Below are 18774 nucleotides of genomic sequence, written 5' to 3' on the forward strand. Positions count from 1 at the left end.
GGTCAATAGTTAAAGATCTATAGGGGTCCATTTGTTTATATTTAGCGACCACCTGGAACCCCACTCAAGGACCACTGGTGGTCCCCGGACCACTGGTTGAAAACCACTGTCCTATATGGGTGAAAGCTCCTAAAGATCGGACCATGAGTGTAACGATCCTGCAAAAGACCCGGCCGTATAACTTGCTCCTCCAAGGGAGCTATAGCTCTCTTGGCGGCGTGGCTTAATTGTTGCTTGCCTGGTGTACTGAGTTGGAGATCGGGGTTCGACTGTCTCCAGCTCAAAAGGGTGCTAAACGTTACACTATATCCTCCGCAGCCTCCACGACCATGGAGCACCTCCCGGAATACTCCCTGTTCCTGGTGCGTATCCTGGAGGAGTTGGACAGCCACCACAGCTCCATGTCGTACCAGGACCTGTGCAGGTCGCTGTGCGCGCGCTTCGACCTGGCGCACCTGGCCAAGCTGCGCAGTCTGCTGTTCCACACGGCCTGCCTGGACCCCGCCTTCCCCGCTGAGCTGTTCCGGGACAAGATGCGAGGCGGCTGCGGCCCCGCGGACGACCAACAAGTAAACACTCTATCTGCCGTGTGTTTTAAGCTTCATGTTGAACTTTAGCGGTTGGAAAAATAGCAGATCTACAAGCTCGTAGTAGCGCGGCACTCTACTGTGCTACTATTTTTGAAAAATCGTAAAAATGTGGCACAAATCTTTGAATATGTATTCTTTTAGAGCGAATATTTTTAACTCAAATCGTTGCTTCTGCATGGGGTCCCTGGCTGGAACAACATATTTTCAGATGGGGGTCGGCGGCCAATTAATTCTGGGGGTCCTTGACATGAAATTGTTTGAGAACCAATATAGAAACAGGTTTTTCAGAAAATTGAAAATTGTTTTTTTTAATTTTGTTGAATCGACTTCAGGCCTAAATGGTTAAGTCATTGTATTGTTTGGTCACACTTATATGCTTTTTAGATAGCATTTTTCGAGGGGTGCTATAGGCCCGTCGCCCTCCTATATTCAGCTATTAGTGTAGATTTTTGAGTGGTGTAAACCACTCCTACAACTGGCTTTGTTAGTCTGTCTGTGCTCAAAAAATGAGCACGGTTGCTATGGTCACCCAGTTCACACGGGTGTGATTTCATTACGTCAGATATTACGTCAGACCACAGCTGATCAGTCTATATAAGACCTTACACCACTCAGTTCACACGGGTGTGATTTTTGTCATACGCAAAACATTAAATTCCCATTGACAATGAATGGAGAATTTACGTCATATATGTGGACGAGCAAATCGGCTATAGGTCCTACACTTAAAATTAAATTCCCATTGACACTGAATGGAGAATTACGTCATGATGTATACGATGATAAGAGCGCCCCTCACTTCACACGGGTGTGATTTTAGATAGCACTCTTTAGTGTATACACATATAGTTTCATTGTACAGATATTCTACTGCAGACGGATGTTAGGTTAGCTTATGATCCCACATGTATTTGATGTATTTCCCATGCCCCACCCGGCTACACAATACCCGTTGTACCCCTCCCTGTCAGAGAGTACACGTTGTACCCCTGTCAGAGGGTACGCGTTATTGTACCCCTGTCAGAGAGTACCCGTTCCACACATCTGTTGTGTCCCTTTTATGCCCATATATGGAGATTATATATCTGTCTCTCTTGTGTCCCTCTCTGGAGTTCCGTGTCAGGCTTGCCCAAATATGGAGTGTTGTGATGTCAGAACAGGCCAGCTCCATATATGGAGCCTAGGCAGGGGCCCTGTCCAGAGCCCTGGCAGAAGCCTTTTGTGGCGGTTCTGGGCAACCGTGGGTCCGACCGACTCGACACCGGGCACTGCACTCCCTGTGGTGGTGTGGAACGTGTGGGTCGAATTTGAAGTCGGTGGGGCGAACGATTCTCGAGTTACATGCATACACGTGTATAGACACAGAGACTTGCATTTTTAGTTAGATAGATTACCATGTGTTGTTCTTGTTTACTGTAAATCGTGCTGGATTAATTAATCTGCTAAATGCTTAAATTGTAAATTAACCAACAGTCCAAGAAGCTGATGGTGGCGGCGGACATCGTGACCATGTTCAACCTGATCCAGATGAACGGAGGGGGAGCCAAGGAGAAGCTCCCCGCGGTCCCAACGCTCCCCGCCATGCCAACGCTCCCCACCATCCCAACGCTCCCCGCCTCCCCCGGTCCGCCCCGCCCCATCGTCGCGGTCCCGCCACGAGCCAGTAAGTTCCACAAGAACCTGTCCTTCGAGTCATGCCGGTCGGATACGGACGCCTACTGCGAGAGGAGGCGGGGTTATGATGAACACACGGACCACCACCACAGAGCAGGACCCCCCAGACACCCCCACCACCAACCCCCCCACCCCCAACACCACCATCACCAGCACCACCAGCACCACCCCCACTCCTCCCGGCATCGACCCGTGCCCCAAAACGTCCCTCCCCTTCCAGGCGGCCCGATAACGTCAGACTGCAACAGCTGCATCCAGCAGTTCGTCCCCTCCTCGGACCCAAACTTTCTTCTGGGCGTGGTCGTCAGCAAGGACTTGAAATGCAGGGCTTCGTCACTGGATAAACTCCACCATCTGCCCCAGTACTCCAGCGGAGGTGGTGGGGGTACCAGCCCGCCCTCCCACCACCACCACCATCTGCCCCAGTACTCCAGTGGAGGTGGTGGGGGTACCAGCCCGCCCTCCCACCACCATCTGCCCCAGTACTCCCACGGGGACAGCCCGCCCTCTCCGCTGCCCCCCTGCGAGACGCAGAGCACCTACTTCCCCGTGCAGGACATGGACAGTGAGTCCGCCACGGACCAGGAGTCCATGCAGCACGTGGTCAGAGAGCCGTTCTCCGTCCACTCCTGCGTCCAGAAGAGGAGCATCTTCAAGGAGGACTTCCACAACCTCTCACAGGTCTGTTTGTCTGGTTGTCTTGTTTTATATATTCATAAATAGACAATGAGGTGGATTGTGTTGTAGTCACAATGTTTTGATTGAAAACAATCAGGGTTCATCGCCATTCCGGCTTGTGGTGGACATTTTTGTCAGAATTCTATTTTTGCCATATTTTGGACAATCATGTACACTACTAGTTATGTGGTCCTCAAAGACAAAGGACAAGCATGTATACTACTAGTTATGTGGTCCTCAAAGAAAAAAGGACAAGCATGTATACTACTAGTTATGTGGTCCTCAAAGACAAAGGACAAGCATGTATACTACTAGTTATGTGGTCCTCAAAGACAAAGGACAAGCATGTATACTACTAGTTATGTGGTCCTCAAAGACAAAGGACAAGCATGTATGTGTACAAATGGAACCATTTGTACACTCTCAGAGTTAAGGTTGTCCTTGGTGACATCGGAGTGTCACCGCTGTGTCGTTTGTCGTTGTCTCTCCAGGTCGTCACCAAAGACAGCCAACAGGGCGGTGGTAGCGGCGATGCCGTTTACCACCACCGGAGGGAGCTCCACAGGCCACCGACCTTCTTCAACCACAGCTTTGAACTGCCGTACAATAACCCGTACTTCGAGACCGCCCTGAACTCGCCCATTCAGGAGAGACGGCGGGCCAAGCACGAGAGTCTGGACGACCTGCAGGTAGGCATGGAGCTCGATAACCGATACCCGAACAAACCTGATAAAAAGCTTATTGAGTACCCGGTATCAATAATCTTTGGGCTTGTTGAGTATTCGGTATCAATAAGCTTTGGGCTTATTGAGTACCCAGTATCAATAAGCTTTGGGCTTATCAAGCCTGTTATCGAGCATAGCGGCCCATGATGCCATGTTTAAACAATCAAGACAAGAGGCGATCAAGAAATAAATCTAATCATCCATGCTGGCACAAACATGTCGGTCTAAAAGTGTATTGATACCTGCCAAACAGCGCTGCCCGGGTAAACAACATTACGCTTTTAAAATGCCAGTACACATTAATATTATTTTATTGGTAAAAAGGTAAATGGCCTTCCAGTGTTAGAAAAGTACTGTATTTGAAGGCCCTAGTAAAAAATGTTTTCTGTAGCATATGTGGGTATTTTTACGGTTTGGGGTTGCTGGCCCCAAGCCCAACCTTCCCCCATTTCTGGGTTCAGGATTGTTTGGGGTCGGTTTGTTAGTCCTCTTCCCTAACCTGTTGTCTTCCAGGCAATGGATTACAGTCTCATACCACGTGAGACCAGACATGCTTTGGGTCGTGTACAAGCTGTCTCGGCATGGCAAGCCCAACCAACCCCAGCTACTGTGTAATGAAAGCCTGCGTCCATGCAGGCATTTCAAACCAGCAGCACGAGACAGAATACAGAAAGACAGACCCCAACCCTGGTGGAGGAAGGTTCTTCATCAAGAAGAATCATGACACTGTGTGATGAAAGCCGCAAGGAAGCCACAGAGTCGAAACCCCTTCTCTCAAACAGGAGTATTAGAATAGGAACATGGAATGTTCGGACCATGTACGAGACAGGAAAGACCATGCAAGTAGCAGGAGACACGAGGAGATGTAGCTTAGATCTGCTAGGAATCAGCGAAACACGGTGGAACCAATCCGGACAACAAAGACTGACGAGAGGAGAACTCTTGCTATACTCAGGACACAAAGAAGAAAAATCTATCCAAAACAGCTCAGGGGGCACTGATGGGATGGGAACCACATGGATCAAGAATTATAACAGCCTCCTTCAGAACCAAGAAAAAGAAGATCCAGATGAATGTGGTACGCCAACAAATGACAGCGACGATGAGCATAAGGACAACTACTACAACAGACTGCAAAGCATCCTGGAACAACTTAAAATTACAGACATCAACATACTCATGTATGTTGGGGGACTTCAATGCAAAATTTAGAGGAGACAACACAGACAACACGAAGAGGTGATGGGAAAGCAAGAGGATTAGGAGAGATGAGTAATAATGGAGAGAGGTTCCTGGACACATGTGCCCTAAACAACCAAGTTATTGGAGGAAGTGTCTTTCCCCACAAGAGGATACACAAGGCAACCTGGGTTTCTCCAGACGGAGTGACCGAGAACCAGATTGATCACTTCTGTATAAATAGGAAATTCAGAAGATCACTGCAGGACGTGCAAACAAGGAAGGGAGCAGATGTTGCATCAGATCACCACCTTGTAGTTGCCACACTAAAGCTGAAGCTGAAGAAACACTGGACACAAACGACAACAACGCGAAAGAAGTACAACATCTGCCTCTTGAAAGACACAGAGAAAAGGTTGTAGTACACACTGACTCTAAATAACAGATTTCAAGCCCTACAAGAACTGAACAGCGAAGAAGATACACTAGATAGATGGGTAAAGATAAAAGAGGCCATAACATCAACCTGCCAGGAAGTGCTTGGACCAAAGAAGAGCCAGCAGAAAGAATGGATATCACCAGAAACACTACTAAAGGTCCTGGAGAGGAGACAGAAGAAGTCCGACATCAACAACTGCCGAACACGGTCAAGCAAGACGAAAGCCCAGAAAGAGTACACGGAGACCAACAAACAGGTGAAGAAAAGTGCCAGAAAAGACAAGAGGGACTACATCAACAGTCTGGCAAAAAAAGCTGAAGAGGCAGCTGCGAAAGGAAACATGGCGGAGCTATACAACACCACCAAGAAAATGTCAGGAAAGAGGAGCCAACCAGAGCGACTAGTGAAAGACAAGGAGGGAAATACAAGCAAAGAACCACAACAACAACAGGAAAGATGGGCAGAGTACTTTGAGGAGCTTCTAAATCGACCGACACCACCTAACCCTCCGGATATAGGCCTACAAGCAGCAGAGACAAACATCCTTATCAACTGTGGAATCCCAACCAAGCTGGAAATAAAGAAGGCCATCACTCAACTGAAGAACGGGAAGCCGACAGGACCAGACAACATCCCAGCAGAGGCACTGAGGGCGGACACAGATGCTTCTGTAGAGATGTTACACCCACTGTTCAAGGAGATCTGGGAGAAAGGGGAAATTCCAACAGACTGGAAGGAAGGATACCTGGTCAAGCTCCCCAAGAAAGGAGACCTCAGTCAGTGCCATAACTACACAGGAATTATGCTGCTGTCTGTGCCAGGAAAGATATTTAACAGGATTCTCCTGGACCGAATAAAGAAAGCGGTGGACCCGCTACTAAGAGACCATCAAGCAGGCTTCCGGCAGAATAGATCCTGTGTTGACCAAATTACAACTCTCCGTATCATAGTTGAGCTAGCAGTGGAATGGAACTCTCCACTCTACATAAACTTTATAGATTATGAGAAGGTGTTTGATAGTGTTGACAGAGACACCCTCTGGAAACTGCTCAGACACTATGGCATCCCAGAAAAACTGGTCAACCTGATAAGGAACTCCTACAAAGGGACGACATGCAGAGTCATCCATGGAGGTCAACTCACTCAAAGCTTCCACGTGAAGACTGGAGTCAGACAGGGCTGTCTACTGTCCCCTTTCCTCTTCCTCTTATCCATCGATTGGATAATGAAGGTCACAACAACACACAGGAGAAACGGGATCCAGTGGACAATGACATCACAGCTCGATGACCTAGACTTTGCGGACGACATCGCTCTGCTCTCACATACTCAAAAGCAGATGCAAGAGAAGACAAGAGTGCTGGCAGACACCTCATCACAAATTGGCCTCACCATCCATAAAGGAAAGACAAAAGTCCTCAAGGTCAACACAACACACAGAGATCCAGTGACACTAGAGGGAACAGCACTTGAGGAAGTAAAAGCCTTCACATACTTAGGCAGTGTCATAGTCAGTCAGGGCGGCACGGACGCAGACGTCAGAGCCAGAATCGGCAAGGCAAGAGCCGCATTCATCCAACCATTTGGAGCTCGAAACAAATCAGTCAGCGGATAAAGCTCAGACTCTTCAGCTCAAACGTCAAGCCAGTACTAGCCAGAGACGTGGAGGACAACAAAGGCAACAACAATGTAGGTGCAAACTTTCATCAACAGCTGCCTGAGGAGAATTCTGAGCATCCGCTGGCCAGACACCATCAGCAATAATGACCTCTGGCAGAGAGCGAGTCTACCACCAGTGGAAGATTAAGAGAAGAAGGTGGGGATGGATCGGCCACACACTTCGGAAGCCCAATACCAGCATCACAAGACAAGCTCTTAGATGGAACCCGCAAGGCACAAGAAAGAGAGGGAGGCCGAAGAACACCTGGCGCAGGGACCTTGAGACTGACATCAAGCAGTGTGGACTGACATGGAAACAGCTGGAAAAGAAGGCCCAGGATAGAGGACTCTGGCGAACTGTAGTCAACGGCCTATGCTCCATGAAAAGGAGCGATAGGCATAAGTAAGTAAGTAAGTAAAAGTTCTGTTCAGAATTTATTTATTGTCTCCCGTCTTTCCACAAAATAAAAATGCTCGATAGTGGGCTGGATAAGAACCCGGCTTGATAAGCCTGATCGATAAGGTGCTGGTTATCAATACAAAATAACGAGCTCCATCCCTACTTGCAGGCCTCCACCTACTTCGGTCCGACCACGGTGTCCGAGTGCGTGAGCAGCAGCATCAGAAGGAACGCCAACAGCAGCAGACTGGGGGGGAACAAGCAGCCATCCTGGCCCGTGAAGAGCCTCAGCCTGAACGCGGAGGAGGGGGGAGGACCGGGACCCGGCGGGGATTTGTTCGAGCGGTCGTTTCTGAACAGCAAGCCGCTCCCGCTCAAAGACAACCAACACCACCGTCACAACGAGGCCGGCGAGCGGAACTTCCAGAGCCCCATGAAGGAGAAAGCGACGGCGTCTCCTCCCTCTGCGTTCGTAAAGAAACCCAACGGAATAAAAGCCAAGGAGGTTGCGACGTCGATGGCGTGCGACAAGAGAGAGGCGGGGAAACGATTCAGGGACAAGAAGAACATCACGCACAGTTCGTCCTTCCAGGGAGGAGGAGGTAGGCGTGATGAATATCTTATTGTGATAAAATATTGTGATAAAATGCCGTTTCAGAGATATCATATATGTCGTGATAACAGTGAATGTGCATTCTATGATTTCCAGTTCCTACTTAATTTATACTTTTGTAGAACGGACGTAAGTCTAAATGTTCTGTTAACTCAGTTTGTGTTACCTCGTAGGTGGTCGTACGGTTAAAGTAACTTCAACAATAACCATAAAAAAGTTATGAAATAATATTGTGATAACATCATGTATTGTGAAGATACTGCTTGAAAAAAAATATTGTGATATTATATTAAAGCAATATTACACCAGAGGGTGTGCGTTACTATCACTAATGGCCAACGAGTTCTGTAAGCAGCACAGAAGTGCCATTAATGACAGTAACACACACCCTTGAGTGTAATATTGCGATTATACAACAGTTACCCTTAAAACTAATTTTGTCATTTTTTTAATGACAGATGAAGCCACTACAACAACAAATGTCTCAAGAAACTAGCTAGCCTAGCCACCCAGTCTGCTGCGCTCTGGGAGAACAGAAACTAGCTAGCCTAGCAACCCAGTCTGCTGCGCTCTGGGAGAACAGAAACTAGCTAGCCTAGCCACCCAGTCTGCTGCACTCTGGGAGAACAGAAACTAGCTAGCCTAGCCACTCAGTCTGCTGCGCTCTGGGAGAAGAGAAACTAGCTAGCCTAGCCACCCAGTCTGCTGCGCTCTGGGAGAACAGAAACTAGCTAGCCTAGCCACTCAGTCTGCTGCGCTCTGGAAGAACAGAAACTAGCTAGCCTAGCCACCCAGTCTGCTGCGCTCTTGGAGAACAGAAACTAGCTAGCCTAGCCACCCAGTCTGCTGCAATCTGGGAGAACAAACGGCTGAATTCTTTGTTTTGATTAGGTGTTCCATGATGCTGGTTTGAAGCACGGCTAGAAGGCTGTTTCAACCAATCAGATTGCTTCCTCGAAACGACCTGTTGTATATGTTTCCATATCGCCCACCGCTAGGAGGGGGAGGGGCCTCGGACAGCTCGTCCAGCGTGGGAACTCAGACGGAGAGGACGAAGGCGGAGCAGAAGAAGAAAAACGAAAACGAATATCCGACCAAGTATGGTGGCAAGAGAGACGCGGCGTGCGCCTTCAGACACTCCTCCGACGAGGAGGAGTCGGAGATGGTCAGCGACGACATCAGCGACATATTCCGCTTCCTGGACGACATGAGCGTGTGTGACTCGTTGGGCGTGGTCCCGCCCTCCTTCTACAACAGCAACGGGTCACTCTCTCAGGTCAGCGTTGATGTCGTCCACTATAAAACTATGACGGAGAATGTTCGTCGACTTAACGTCTTTCACTGACGAAAAACTAGATAAAAAACAAGCTACGATGACTTCAACTAAGACCCGCCAAAATACATTTTAGCCGACTCGACATAAGACTAATAGCTAAATCCAAAATTTACTGTCACAAACAGGTCACTCTCAGGTCGGAGGAGGGGGGCGACAGCTCGCCCGAGCAGCGGTCAAACAACGACACGGTCAAACTGGCCAAGTCCAAGCTGGACCGCCTCTTCCAGTCGCTGGAGACCGCGGGCACGGACGACGAACTGAAGGCCAGCGTGTTCAAGCTGGTGATGAGGATCGGAGAGATCGAGAAGAAGCTGGAGTCTCTGAGCGGCGTGCGCGGGGAGATCTCTCAGGTAGGGCTGTGCCGATATGTGACCAGATTTGACTGAGGGACTGTCAACGTGCAGCCTCCAGCTCTTCACCAGAGGAGAAACACATTATTATGATTTTTTTTATCCAAAATGAGTTAATAGCACAGTCAGACAATTCACATATTAGAGCATGTCAGAGCTGAAATCGACATGTAAATATGAAATAAATGCTTAAACATGTAACTATAGGTCTAATGTTAGAGTCCACAGAAGTGAACCTTTTAAGCCTGTTTTCTCAACTCGCTGTTTGTCTGCAAGACATTACTCTATAAGCCATATCTCCAAAACTGGTGGGTCAAACTGAACAACCAATATGTCAATTTGAAGCTATGATTCCCTGCTTTCATATGACATGAAACGGAAATTACAAAAATCCAATGGCATACTGTGTGTCAAGTTTGGTCACATTTATATCGATATTGTCCTCCCAATAAAGTGAGTAGTTAGTACTAGTAGTACTAGGCTGCCCATTGTTGTGGACAGACAAGTTGTGGCCAAGTTGCAGTCAGTGTTTTACTGTTTGGAGGAGGCAGGATTCATGTACTTTTTGACCAGTTTGTGGCACAAAATATCTTATTTTTTTATTTTCAGCTACAGATATCGTGATATATCGTTGACGGAATCTCTCGAGGGCCAAATATGGCCACAGATATGGTACGGTGAGGTACTATACCCATATCGTCCCTCCCCTCTATACTCTCAGGTGGCATTACACCCATATCGTCCCTCCCCTCTATACTCTCAGGTGGTACTACACCCATATCGTCCCTCCCCTCAGGTGGTATTACACCCATATCGTCCCTCCCCTCTACTCTCAGGTGGCATTACACCCATATCGTCCCTCCCCTCTACTCTCAGGTGGTATTACACCCATATCGTCCCTCCCCTCTACTCTCAGGTGGTAATACACCCATATCGTCCCTCCCCTCTACTCTCAGGTGGTATTACACCCATATCGTCCCTCCCCTCTACTCTCAGGTGGTACTACACCCATATCGTCCCTCCCCTCTACTCTCAGGTGGTACTACACCCATATCATCCCTCCCCTCTATACTCTCAGGTGGCATTACACCCATATCGTCCCTCCCCTCTATACTCTCAGGTGGTATTACACCCATATCGTCCCTCCCCTCTACTCTCAGGTGGTACTACACCCATATCGTCCCTCCCCTCTACTCTCAGGTGGTACTACACCCATATCGTCCATCCCCTCTATACTCTCAGGTGGTACTACACCCATATCGTCCCTCCCCTCTACTCTCAGGTGGTATTACACCCATATCGTCCCTCCCCTCTATACTCTCAGGTGGTACTACACCCATATCGTCCCTCCCCTCTACTCTCGGGTGGTACTACACCCATATCGTCCCTCCCCTCTACTCTCAGGTGGTATTACACCCATATCGTCCCTCCCCTCTACTCTCAGGTGGTACTACACCCATATCGTCCCTCCCCTCTATACTCTCAGGTGGTACTACACCCATATCGTCCCTCCCCTCTACTCTCGGGTGGTACTACACCCATATCGTCCCTCCCCTCTACTCTCAGGTGGTATTACACCCATATCGTCCCTCCCCTCTACTCTCAGGTGGTATTACACCCATATCGTCCCTCCCCTCTACTCTCAGGTGGTACTACACCCATATCGTCCCTCCCCTCTATACTCTCAGGTGGTATTACACCCATATCGTCCCTCCCCTATACTCTCAGGTTCTCTCCAAGCTCAACAGACTGGACGAGAAGATCCAGGAACCGTCGGAGTCGCCCAACAACGACGGGAGGTCCGGCGGGGAGACGGCGCCGGGCGCCACTCCTGACCACGCCCACAACAACCACGCCCACCCCGCCAACCCCCCCCACGTGTTCCAGTGCCACACCACAGGCCACAACGTCAAGGTCAGTGTTGATTTCGTCGACTAATATTGTGATGAAAAATGTTCGTCGACTACCTTTTTTTTTACGAAAACTAAATGGAAACTAAAGCTATGATGACTAAAACTAAGACTAAAAGGTCCTTGCAGAGCTATGATGACTAAAACTAAGACTAAAAGGTCCTTGCAGATTGGATGTGTTTTTTTTCGGGAAAGAAACACTGCTAAAAGTCATATAAACACAGCAGTGTGCATTAAAAGGATCCCTGGATACTTGCCCTCTATAACTAAAATAAAAAAACATATTTATATTTTATTTCTTTCATAAATAGAGAATCTTTCACTCAATAGGAACGTCTCCTGTTGCAAGTTGATGATGTCATATGTCCATGTGTGGTCTAGCCTTATGGAATGCATATGCTAATAAAAAACAACGTAATACTTCCTAAGGATATTATGAGCATCAAAGCAATATTTTAAATACTTTTTATTAGCATACGCATTCCATATATTCCATAGGGCTGGACCACGCCAGACTAAACCAAATGACGTAAGTTACAATAATGGCGCTTTATGTGTTAAGGTGGACACCGGTGGTGGCAGCGGTTCGGGTTCGGGGGGCGAGTGGGGCTGCTCCCCCGATGGGACGACGGCGGGGGGGAACAGCCTCGGCGAGAGCCTGAGGGTGAGAGCTCTGAAGAAGAGCGCGTTCTCCACCCGGAGGTCGTCGCGTTCGCTCAACGAGGACAACGACGCCTGCACGGAGCCGAAGGTCGCCAGCGTCGCCAACTCGCCCCGGGACTGGAGGACGGTGTCGTACTCGTCCCGTCCTCCGGGGGTGCTGCAGGTGGACGAGGGGACGCAGGACATGGAGCCATGCAGGGCGGACAGACACAGGAGTAAAGCCAAAGAGGTAACGTTTGGTTTTGTTATACTTATCCCGTTCAGGACGGGAACCCCTTTTACTTTAGCTAATAGCGCGGCACCGAGTTCTGCGCTACGAGCTTGTGAGATCTGCTGTTTTTGAACAATCGTGAAAACATGGCACACATCTTTGAATATATATTCTTTCACAGCGAATGTTTTTAACTCAAATGTTTGCTTCTGGGGAGGGGGGGGGGGGGGGGTCCCTGGAACAACATATTTTCAGATGGGGGTCCGCGGCCAAATACAGATAATTCTGGGCGTCCTTGACGAAAGGTTGAGCATCACTGACATAGAAACGTTGCATTTTTCCTTGTTTTTGCATTTGGCCTTCACGCTTCCGTCAGCAGTTTGTTATGACGATGTTATTGGCTTTTCAGCCGGACGATCAGCTGTATGCACTGATCAGCTGTGAAACCCTTTGGTAAACAGTCTCCACCCAGGCAGGTCAGGTTGTGGCCTCCTGGTGGCGCTATAACAGGCCAATGTGAAAAGGGTGCCATTTCTTCTTACGTCTTGGATGGCAATTGGTGATTTGAGGCATTTTGTTCCAAAAATGTGTTTTGTTCAAAAAATTCACCTGTTGGTGGCGCTATAATAGGCCAATGTCAAAAGGGTGGGATATATTCCTCAGCCTAGTAGGAAAGTCTGTGAAAGATTTCACGTAAATTGCACGCTGCGTTCATGATTTGAGGCTTTTTTTTCAAAACGGGCCAATCCTGCAAACTTTGAAAGCCAATGTTAGCCAAATTAGGATGGAATACGAAATATCGGACAGATCCGTCTTGAACACATGACTATAGAGATACTGTGTAACGATTTGCGGGATTTTTGGACAGAATATGGAGGAGTAATATCCAAAAATGTGTTTTTCCGGCCTACTGGTGGCGCTATAACAGGCCGTTCTGGAACATTTGGGGCAGAGGTTCATCGTTGGCAACTAGGGAGTGTGTGTGTAAAATTTGAACGGAGATGTCGTAACTCTGTCTTATATGGCTCTGGGCTGCCGTAGTGAAGTTAGGATGGTGTACGTGTTCTGCTGTCAGCTGTCAAGTGGTACGAACCGGAGGAGAGCTAGGGAGAGAGAGAGAGAGAGAGAGAGAGAGAGAGAAAGGGAAACAGCTTGCATCTGAATATAACTCTGGGAGTTGTGAACACTGTGCTGAGGCAGACTGTACCATGGAGAGCATGGAGACATGAGGCAGACTGTACCATGGAGAGCATGGAGACATGAGGCAGACTGTACCATGGAGAGCATGGAGACATGAGGCAGACTGTACCATGGAGAGCATGGAGACATGAGGCAGACTGTACCATGGAGAGCATGGAGACATGAGGCAGACTGTACCATGGAGACATGAGGCAGACTGTACCATGGAGAGCATGGAGACATGAGGCAGACTGTACCATGGAGACATGAGGCAGACTGTACCATGGAGACATGAGGCAGACTGTACCATGGAGAGCATGGAGACATGAGGCAGACTGTACCATGGAGACATGAGGCAGACTGTACCATGGAGAGCATGGAGACATGAGGAATGAGGCATTGAGTTCGACACGTCACATGCTACTTAGAGCATGATGACATTCCCACCCCCCCCCCCCCCTACCCCTTTTCCGCCCGCACTGTTAAACGGCTCGTTAAGACATCAGTCACTCTCGGCAGGTGTTTTAGGTGTTCCCGCCCGCTGACCTTTCGCTGAAGGAAAAGCCAAATGGAGTGTGTGTTCATTGAAAAGGGCTGTGACCTTTGACCCTGAGTGGTCTTCTGTCGGCCCTGTGCGGTGACAACCGCCCCGCCCGTTATTCCACTACGCGTGTATATGTGATCATCTCTCTCTCTCTCTCTCTCTCTCTCTCTCTCTCTCTCTCTCTCTCTCTCTCTCTCCCCGCCTTCCATTACCCCCCAAAACCGGGAGGCATAATCTTCCGTTCTTACCTCGCGCTGGTCACGCTAAAGTCTCTGTAGAAGCGTTTATATTCCAAGCGAGATGCTAGGTCAGAAATGAAGACAAGAACATCTGCGTTTTGATGTGTATACACGTCCAAGGCCCCCCACGGCAACTACCTGCAACCATCATTCCCAATGGCAACTACCTGCAACCATCATTCCCAGTGGCAACTACCTGTAACGATATAGTAACTGCATCGAAAAATCGATTTTAATTTCAAGAATCGAAGTATATCGAAGTGAAAACGGCAACATTGACTATGTATCGTATCGCTTTGCAATGGAAATGATCGGTATCGAATCGTTTTGCTATGCAATTAATCGAATGTATCAATACTACATTTTAGTGTGAGGTATTTAGCAATTCTTAGAAGAAAAATTAAAAAGAGGGTTTTAATTACTTAATTTAAAACATGTTAATGCAACTACCTGCAATCATTGATTTGTTGCAAGGAGTTGCATCTGGTGTGGTTTGGGGCTAAGTGTGTAACAAATAGAGTTTCATTTTCAACAACAGTGTTGTATTTTATCTCTGTGTCCCCAATGTTGGAGCAGCGCCAACATTGTGTGCAGTATCTCCTCTCTCTCTCTCTCTCTCTCTCTCTCTCTCTCTCTCTCTCTCTCTCTCTCCCCCTCTCTCTCTCTCTCTCTCTCTCCCCCCTCTCTCCCTCTCTCTCTCTCTCTCTCTCTCTCTCTCTCACATGTGCCTCATAAACAGAGTCATGCAGTATTTAATTTATTCATAGCTCCTCCCCTGTCAGTAATTGCTTCTTATTACGTATATGCGGCGGTAAAATCCTCACTCTTGTTAATTTAATTAATGGTACAGATGGCACAAAATAGACCTGGATTTGGTGAAGTACCATTTTGTTTTTGTAACTCTCGGGGTAAAATCAACGCTGAGGATTTCACAGTGTGTACTCTCGGGCCAAGCCTTTCCCATAAAAACATTTCCTCAGACGCCAGGGATTGAATTTTACGATATAGGTTCTGGCGGGCGACATTATCAATCTTTTGTTCGGCTATGACATTGACGAGCTCACAAACCTTTATTTATTTGAAGAGTTAAATGAATGGAAAAGTTAAATGCTCACGTGCAAATGTTGAACGTTGTTACAGCGGACAGTTTGCGCTTCAGCAGTGCTGTAGCATTCATGTGTGCAGATTGGTGGTCATTGTTTTTTAATAGCGCTCTGCACTATGAAGGTCAACGGGCTTTGAAGTTCAGACAGCCCTGATATGAAAGGCGATGTCAGGGTGTCGACTTAGCCGAGTGGTAATTGGAAGGTCGCCTGTTTCCCTGGTTGTCAGCCCAGTCTGTGCGCGTGCGTGCGTGCGTGTGTGCGTGTGTCGAAGTGTCACTGAGCAAGGCCCTGGAAGGCCTTGAACATGTAGGCTACTCATTTCCTTGGTAGCATCGTTACTTCTAATTAAAAAAAATTGGAGCACCGATATGTAACTGGTGTTTTTAATAACGCTGTGGGCACTGGAGGCATGTTCTCTCCTCCGTGTCATCAGTGCCCATACCCTAGGTGGGGTTGGCCTTTCTGTGTGGAGTTTGCATGTTCTTCCCGTGTCCCCTAGGGTAGGTACCCTCACATGTTCTCCCCATGTCCCCTAGGGTAGGTACCCTCACATGTTCTCCCCGTGTCGGGTATAGGTACCCTCACATGTTCTCCCCGTGTCCCCTAGGGTAGGTACCCTCACATGTTCTCCCCGTGTCCCCTAGGCTAGGTACCCTCACATGTTCTCCCCGTATCCCCTAGGGTAGGTATCCTCACAAAAACATGCAGTAATCCTGGTCTATACTGCCTCCCCTGGCCAGCCGGGGCGCCTGATGGAGGGGAGAGGAACTGGTTGGAATAATGTGTTCCTTCCATACGTTACGTCCAACCGGGGAAACTCCTCCCCTCTGTCCGGTGAAAAGAAGCGGCCTGCTCACATTGAAGGAAGCATTGAAGGAAGCATGAGCTCAGTTCGGGGCTCTCCCCAGGTTGGCAGAGGGAGAGTATAGGTGGGATTAAAAAGAAGAAGAACTGTAGAGTAATATAAAATGGTGAAAGTGACTTTAAAATGCATGGTACTCGTGTATTATAGGCCAACCACTGTGGCTTTATGCAATATCCTGGGGCCAGGATTTTTTATTTCTATTCATTTAATTTATTTATTTCCCAGGGACAGTGCTCATTAATCAACATGTCAGCTTTCATGGCTATGCAAATGAGCCAGAGTTAGCCAGAAGGTTTTCACATCTATGTAAATGAGCCAGAGTGAGTTGGCCAGAAGCTCAGTTCCATCTGTAGTCGCTGAGCAGAAGGCTGTTAAAAGAAGTAGTGATAAAAGTATCCATAGAAAAACAGACATATCATTATTACCATACAAGACAAGTAGACAAAGCACAGGAGCTCGGCAGAATAATTACTATTACTATTGATTGATTGATTGATTGATTGATTGATTGATTGATTGATTGATTGATTGATTGATTGATTGATTGATTGATTGATTACACATTTGGTTTGCTTTAAGCCAAAGCTTAAGGTTACATTTGAAGGTCAGATATTTGGAGGTCTCTCTTACATTCACACACCTTTACATAGATTGTGCATTACATTCATACACACATTCACACACCTTTACAGAGATTGTGCATTACATTCATACACACATTCACACACCTTTACAGAGATTGTGCATTCAATTCACACACACACATTCACACACCTTTACAGAGATTTAATTTAATTTAATTTAATATAATTTACGTGTCTCCCAGTTGCTTGGGCAAAGAAGTATGTAATGGATCTTTTTTTTTTTTTTTTTTTTATCAATTTAATCATAATGTATTATTGTAGTAGGCATAAAGTTATTCTTACATTCTCTAAAGAAAAAAGTGTCGCCTATTACACCAGATAAAAATAAGAAACCAATTATTGAAGGAAAATCAAGAATGTATGAATGTCTGGACATGTCTGTTTGCTTTCACCACCAACGCTGCTATACTCAGCTGCTCTGAGAACAGCAAACAACAAGAAAGTAATGAAAAGTAAAGAAAGTAATGATAAAACAGGTCAGCCAGGTGCACGCAGGAGATTAGAAGTTTAGAACATCTGGAAAGTGTAAAGTGCTTCTCGGATCAGCAGCTAGCTCTGTTTCTGCTAATATGTATATGTCTGTGGCAAAAATAAAACTTTTACAAAAATGTCCACCACACGCTGGCATGGCCATGAACCCTGTCAGTGAGGTGTTGTATAGACTGTCAATGCGTACGCACGCACGCACGCACGCACGCACGCACGCACGCACGCACGCACGCACGCACGCACGCACGCACGCACACACGCACGCACACACGCACGCACACACGCAAGCACGCACGCACGTTTTTGTTTTTGTTTTTCCTTTGGTCATGTTTTGTGTATGTGTCTCTGATGTCTTGATACAGTGGACAGTATGTGTCTCTGATGTCTTGGTACAGTGGACAGTATGTGTCCCTGATGTCTTGGTACAGTGGACAGTATGTGTCTCTGATGTCTTGGTACAGTGGACAGTATGTGTCTCTGATGTCTTGGTACAGTGGACAGTATGTGTCTCTGATGTCTTGATACAGTGGACAGTATGTGTCTCTGATGTCTTGGTACAGTGGACAGTATGTGTCTCTGATGTCTTGGTACAGTGGACAGTATGTGTCCCTGATGTCTTGGTACAGTGGACAGTATGTGTCTCTGATGTCTTGATACAGTGGACAGTATGTGTCTCTGATGTCTTGGTACAGTGGACAGTATGTGTCTCTGATGTCTTGGTACAGTGGACAGTATGTGTCCCTGATGTCTTGATACAGTGGACAGTATGTGTCTCTGATGTCTTGGTACAGTGGACAGTATGTGTCTCTGATGTCTTGGTACAGTGGACAGTATGTGTCTCTGATGCCTTGGTACAGTGGACAGTATGTGTCTCTGATGTCTTGGTACAGTGGACAGTATGTGTCTCTGATGTCTTGGTAGAGTGGACAGTATGTGTCTCTGATGTCTTGGTACAGTGGACAGTATGTGTCTCTGATGTCTTGGTACAGTGGGCAGTATGTGTCTCTGATGTCTTGGTACAGTGGACAGTATGTGTCTCTGATGTCTTGGTAGAGTGGGCAGTATGTGTCACTGATGTCTTGGTACAATGGACAGTATGTGTCTCTGATGTCTTGGTACAGTGGACAGTATGTGTCTCTGATGTCTTGGTACAGTGGACAGTATGTGTCTCTGATGTCTTGTTATAGAGAGCAGGTGGTTAGGAAGTGTAGCTCTGTTTCCGCCATATTCTGTGCGCCCCAGCCTGTGTCCTCCGTGAGGAGGAAGCCCAACAAACCTTGG

At 47.5% G+C, this 18774-nt stretch overlaps 1 protein-coding gene across 1 annotated transcript in view; it reads left to right on the forward strand.

The window, feature by feature from the left end:
• Positions 1-329: 329 nt before the first annotated feature.
• Positions 330-18774, forward strand: part of minar1 (membrane integral NOTCH2 associated receptor 1) — a gene marked incomplete at both ends in the record, with an annotated part of 33810 nt that continues 15365 nt past the window's right edge. The window contains 10 exon segments of the mRNA XM_079497459.1: positions 330-569; positions 2064-2633; positions 2636-2640; positions 2765-2945; positions 3434-3631; positions 7514-7946; positions 8956-9233; positions 9419-9643; positions 11372-11557; positions 12116-12445. Of these exon segments, the coding sequence (XP_079353585.1) occupies positions 330-569; positions 2064-2633; positions 2636-2640; positions 2765-2945; positions 3434-3631; positions 7514-7946; positions 8956-9233; positions 9419-9643; positions 11372-11557; positions 12116-12445 (2646 nt within the window).

Source organism: Electrona antarctica (assembly GCF_951216825.1).
Source record: "Electrona antarctica genome assembly, chromosome: 3".
In the NCBI taxonomy this organism is placed as follows: Eukaryota; Metazoa; Chordata; class Actinopteri; order Myctophiformes; family Myctophidae; genus Electrona; species Electrona antarctica.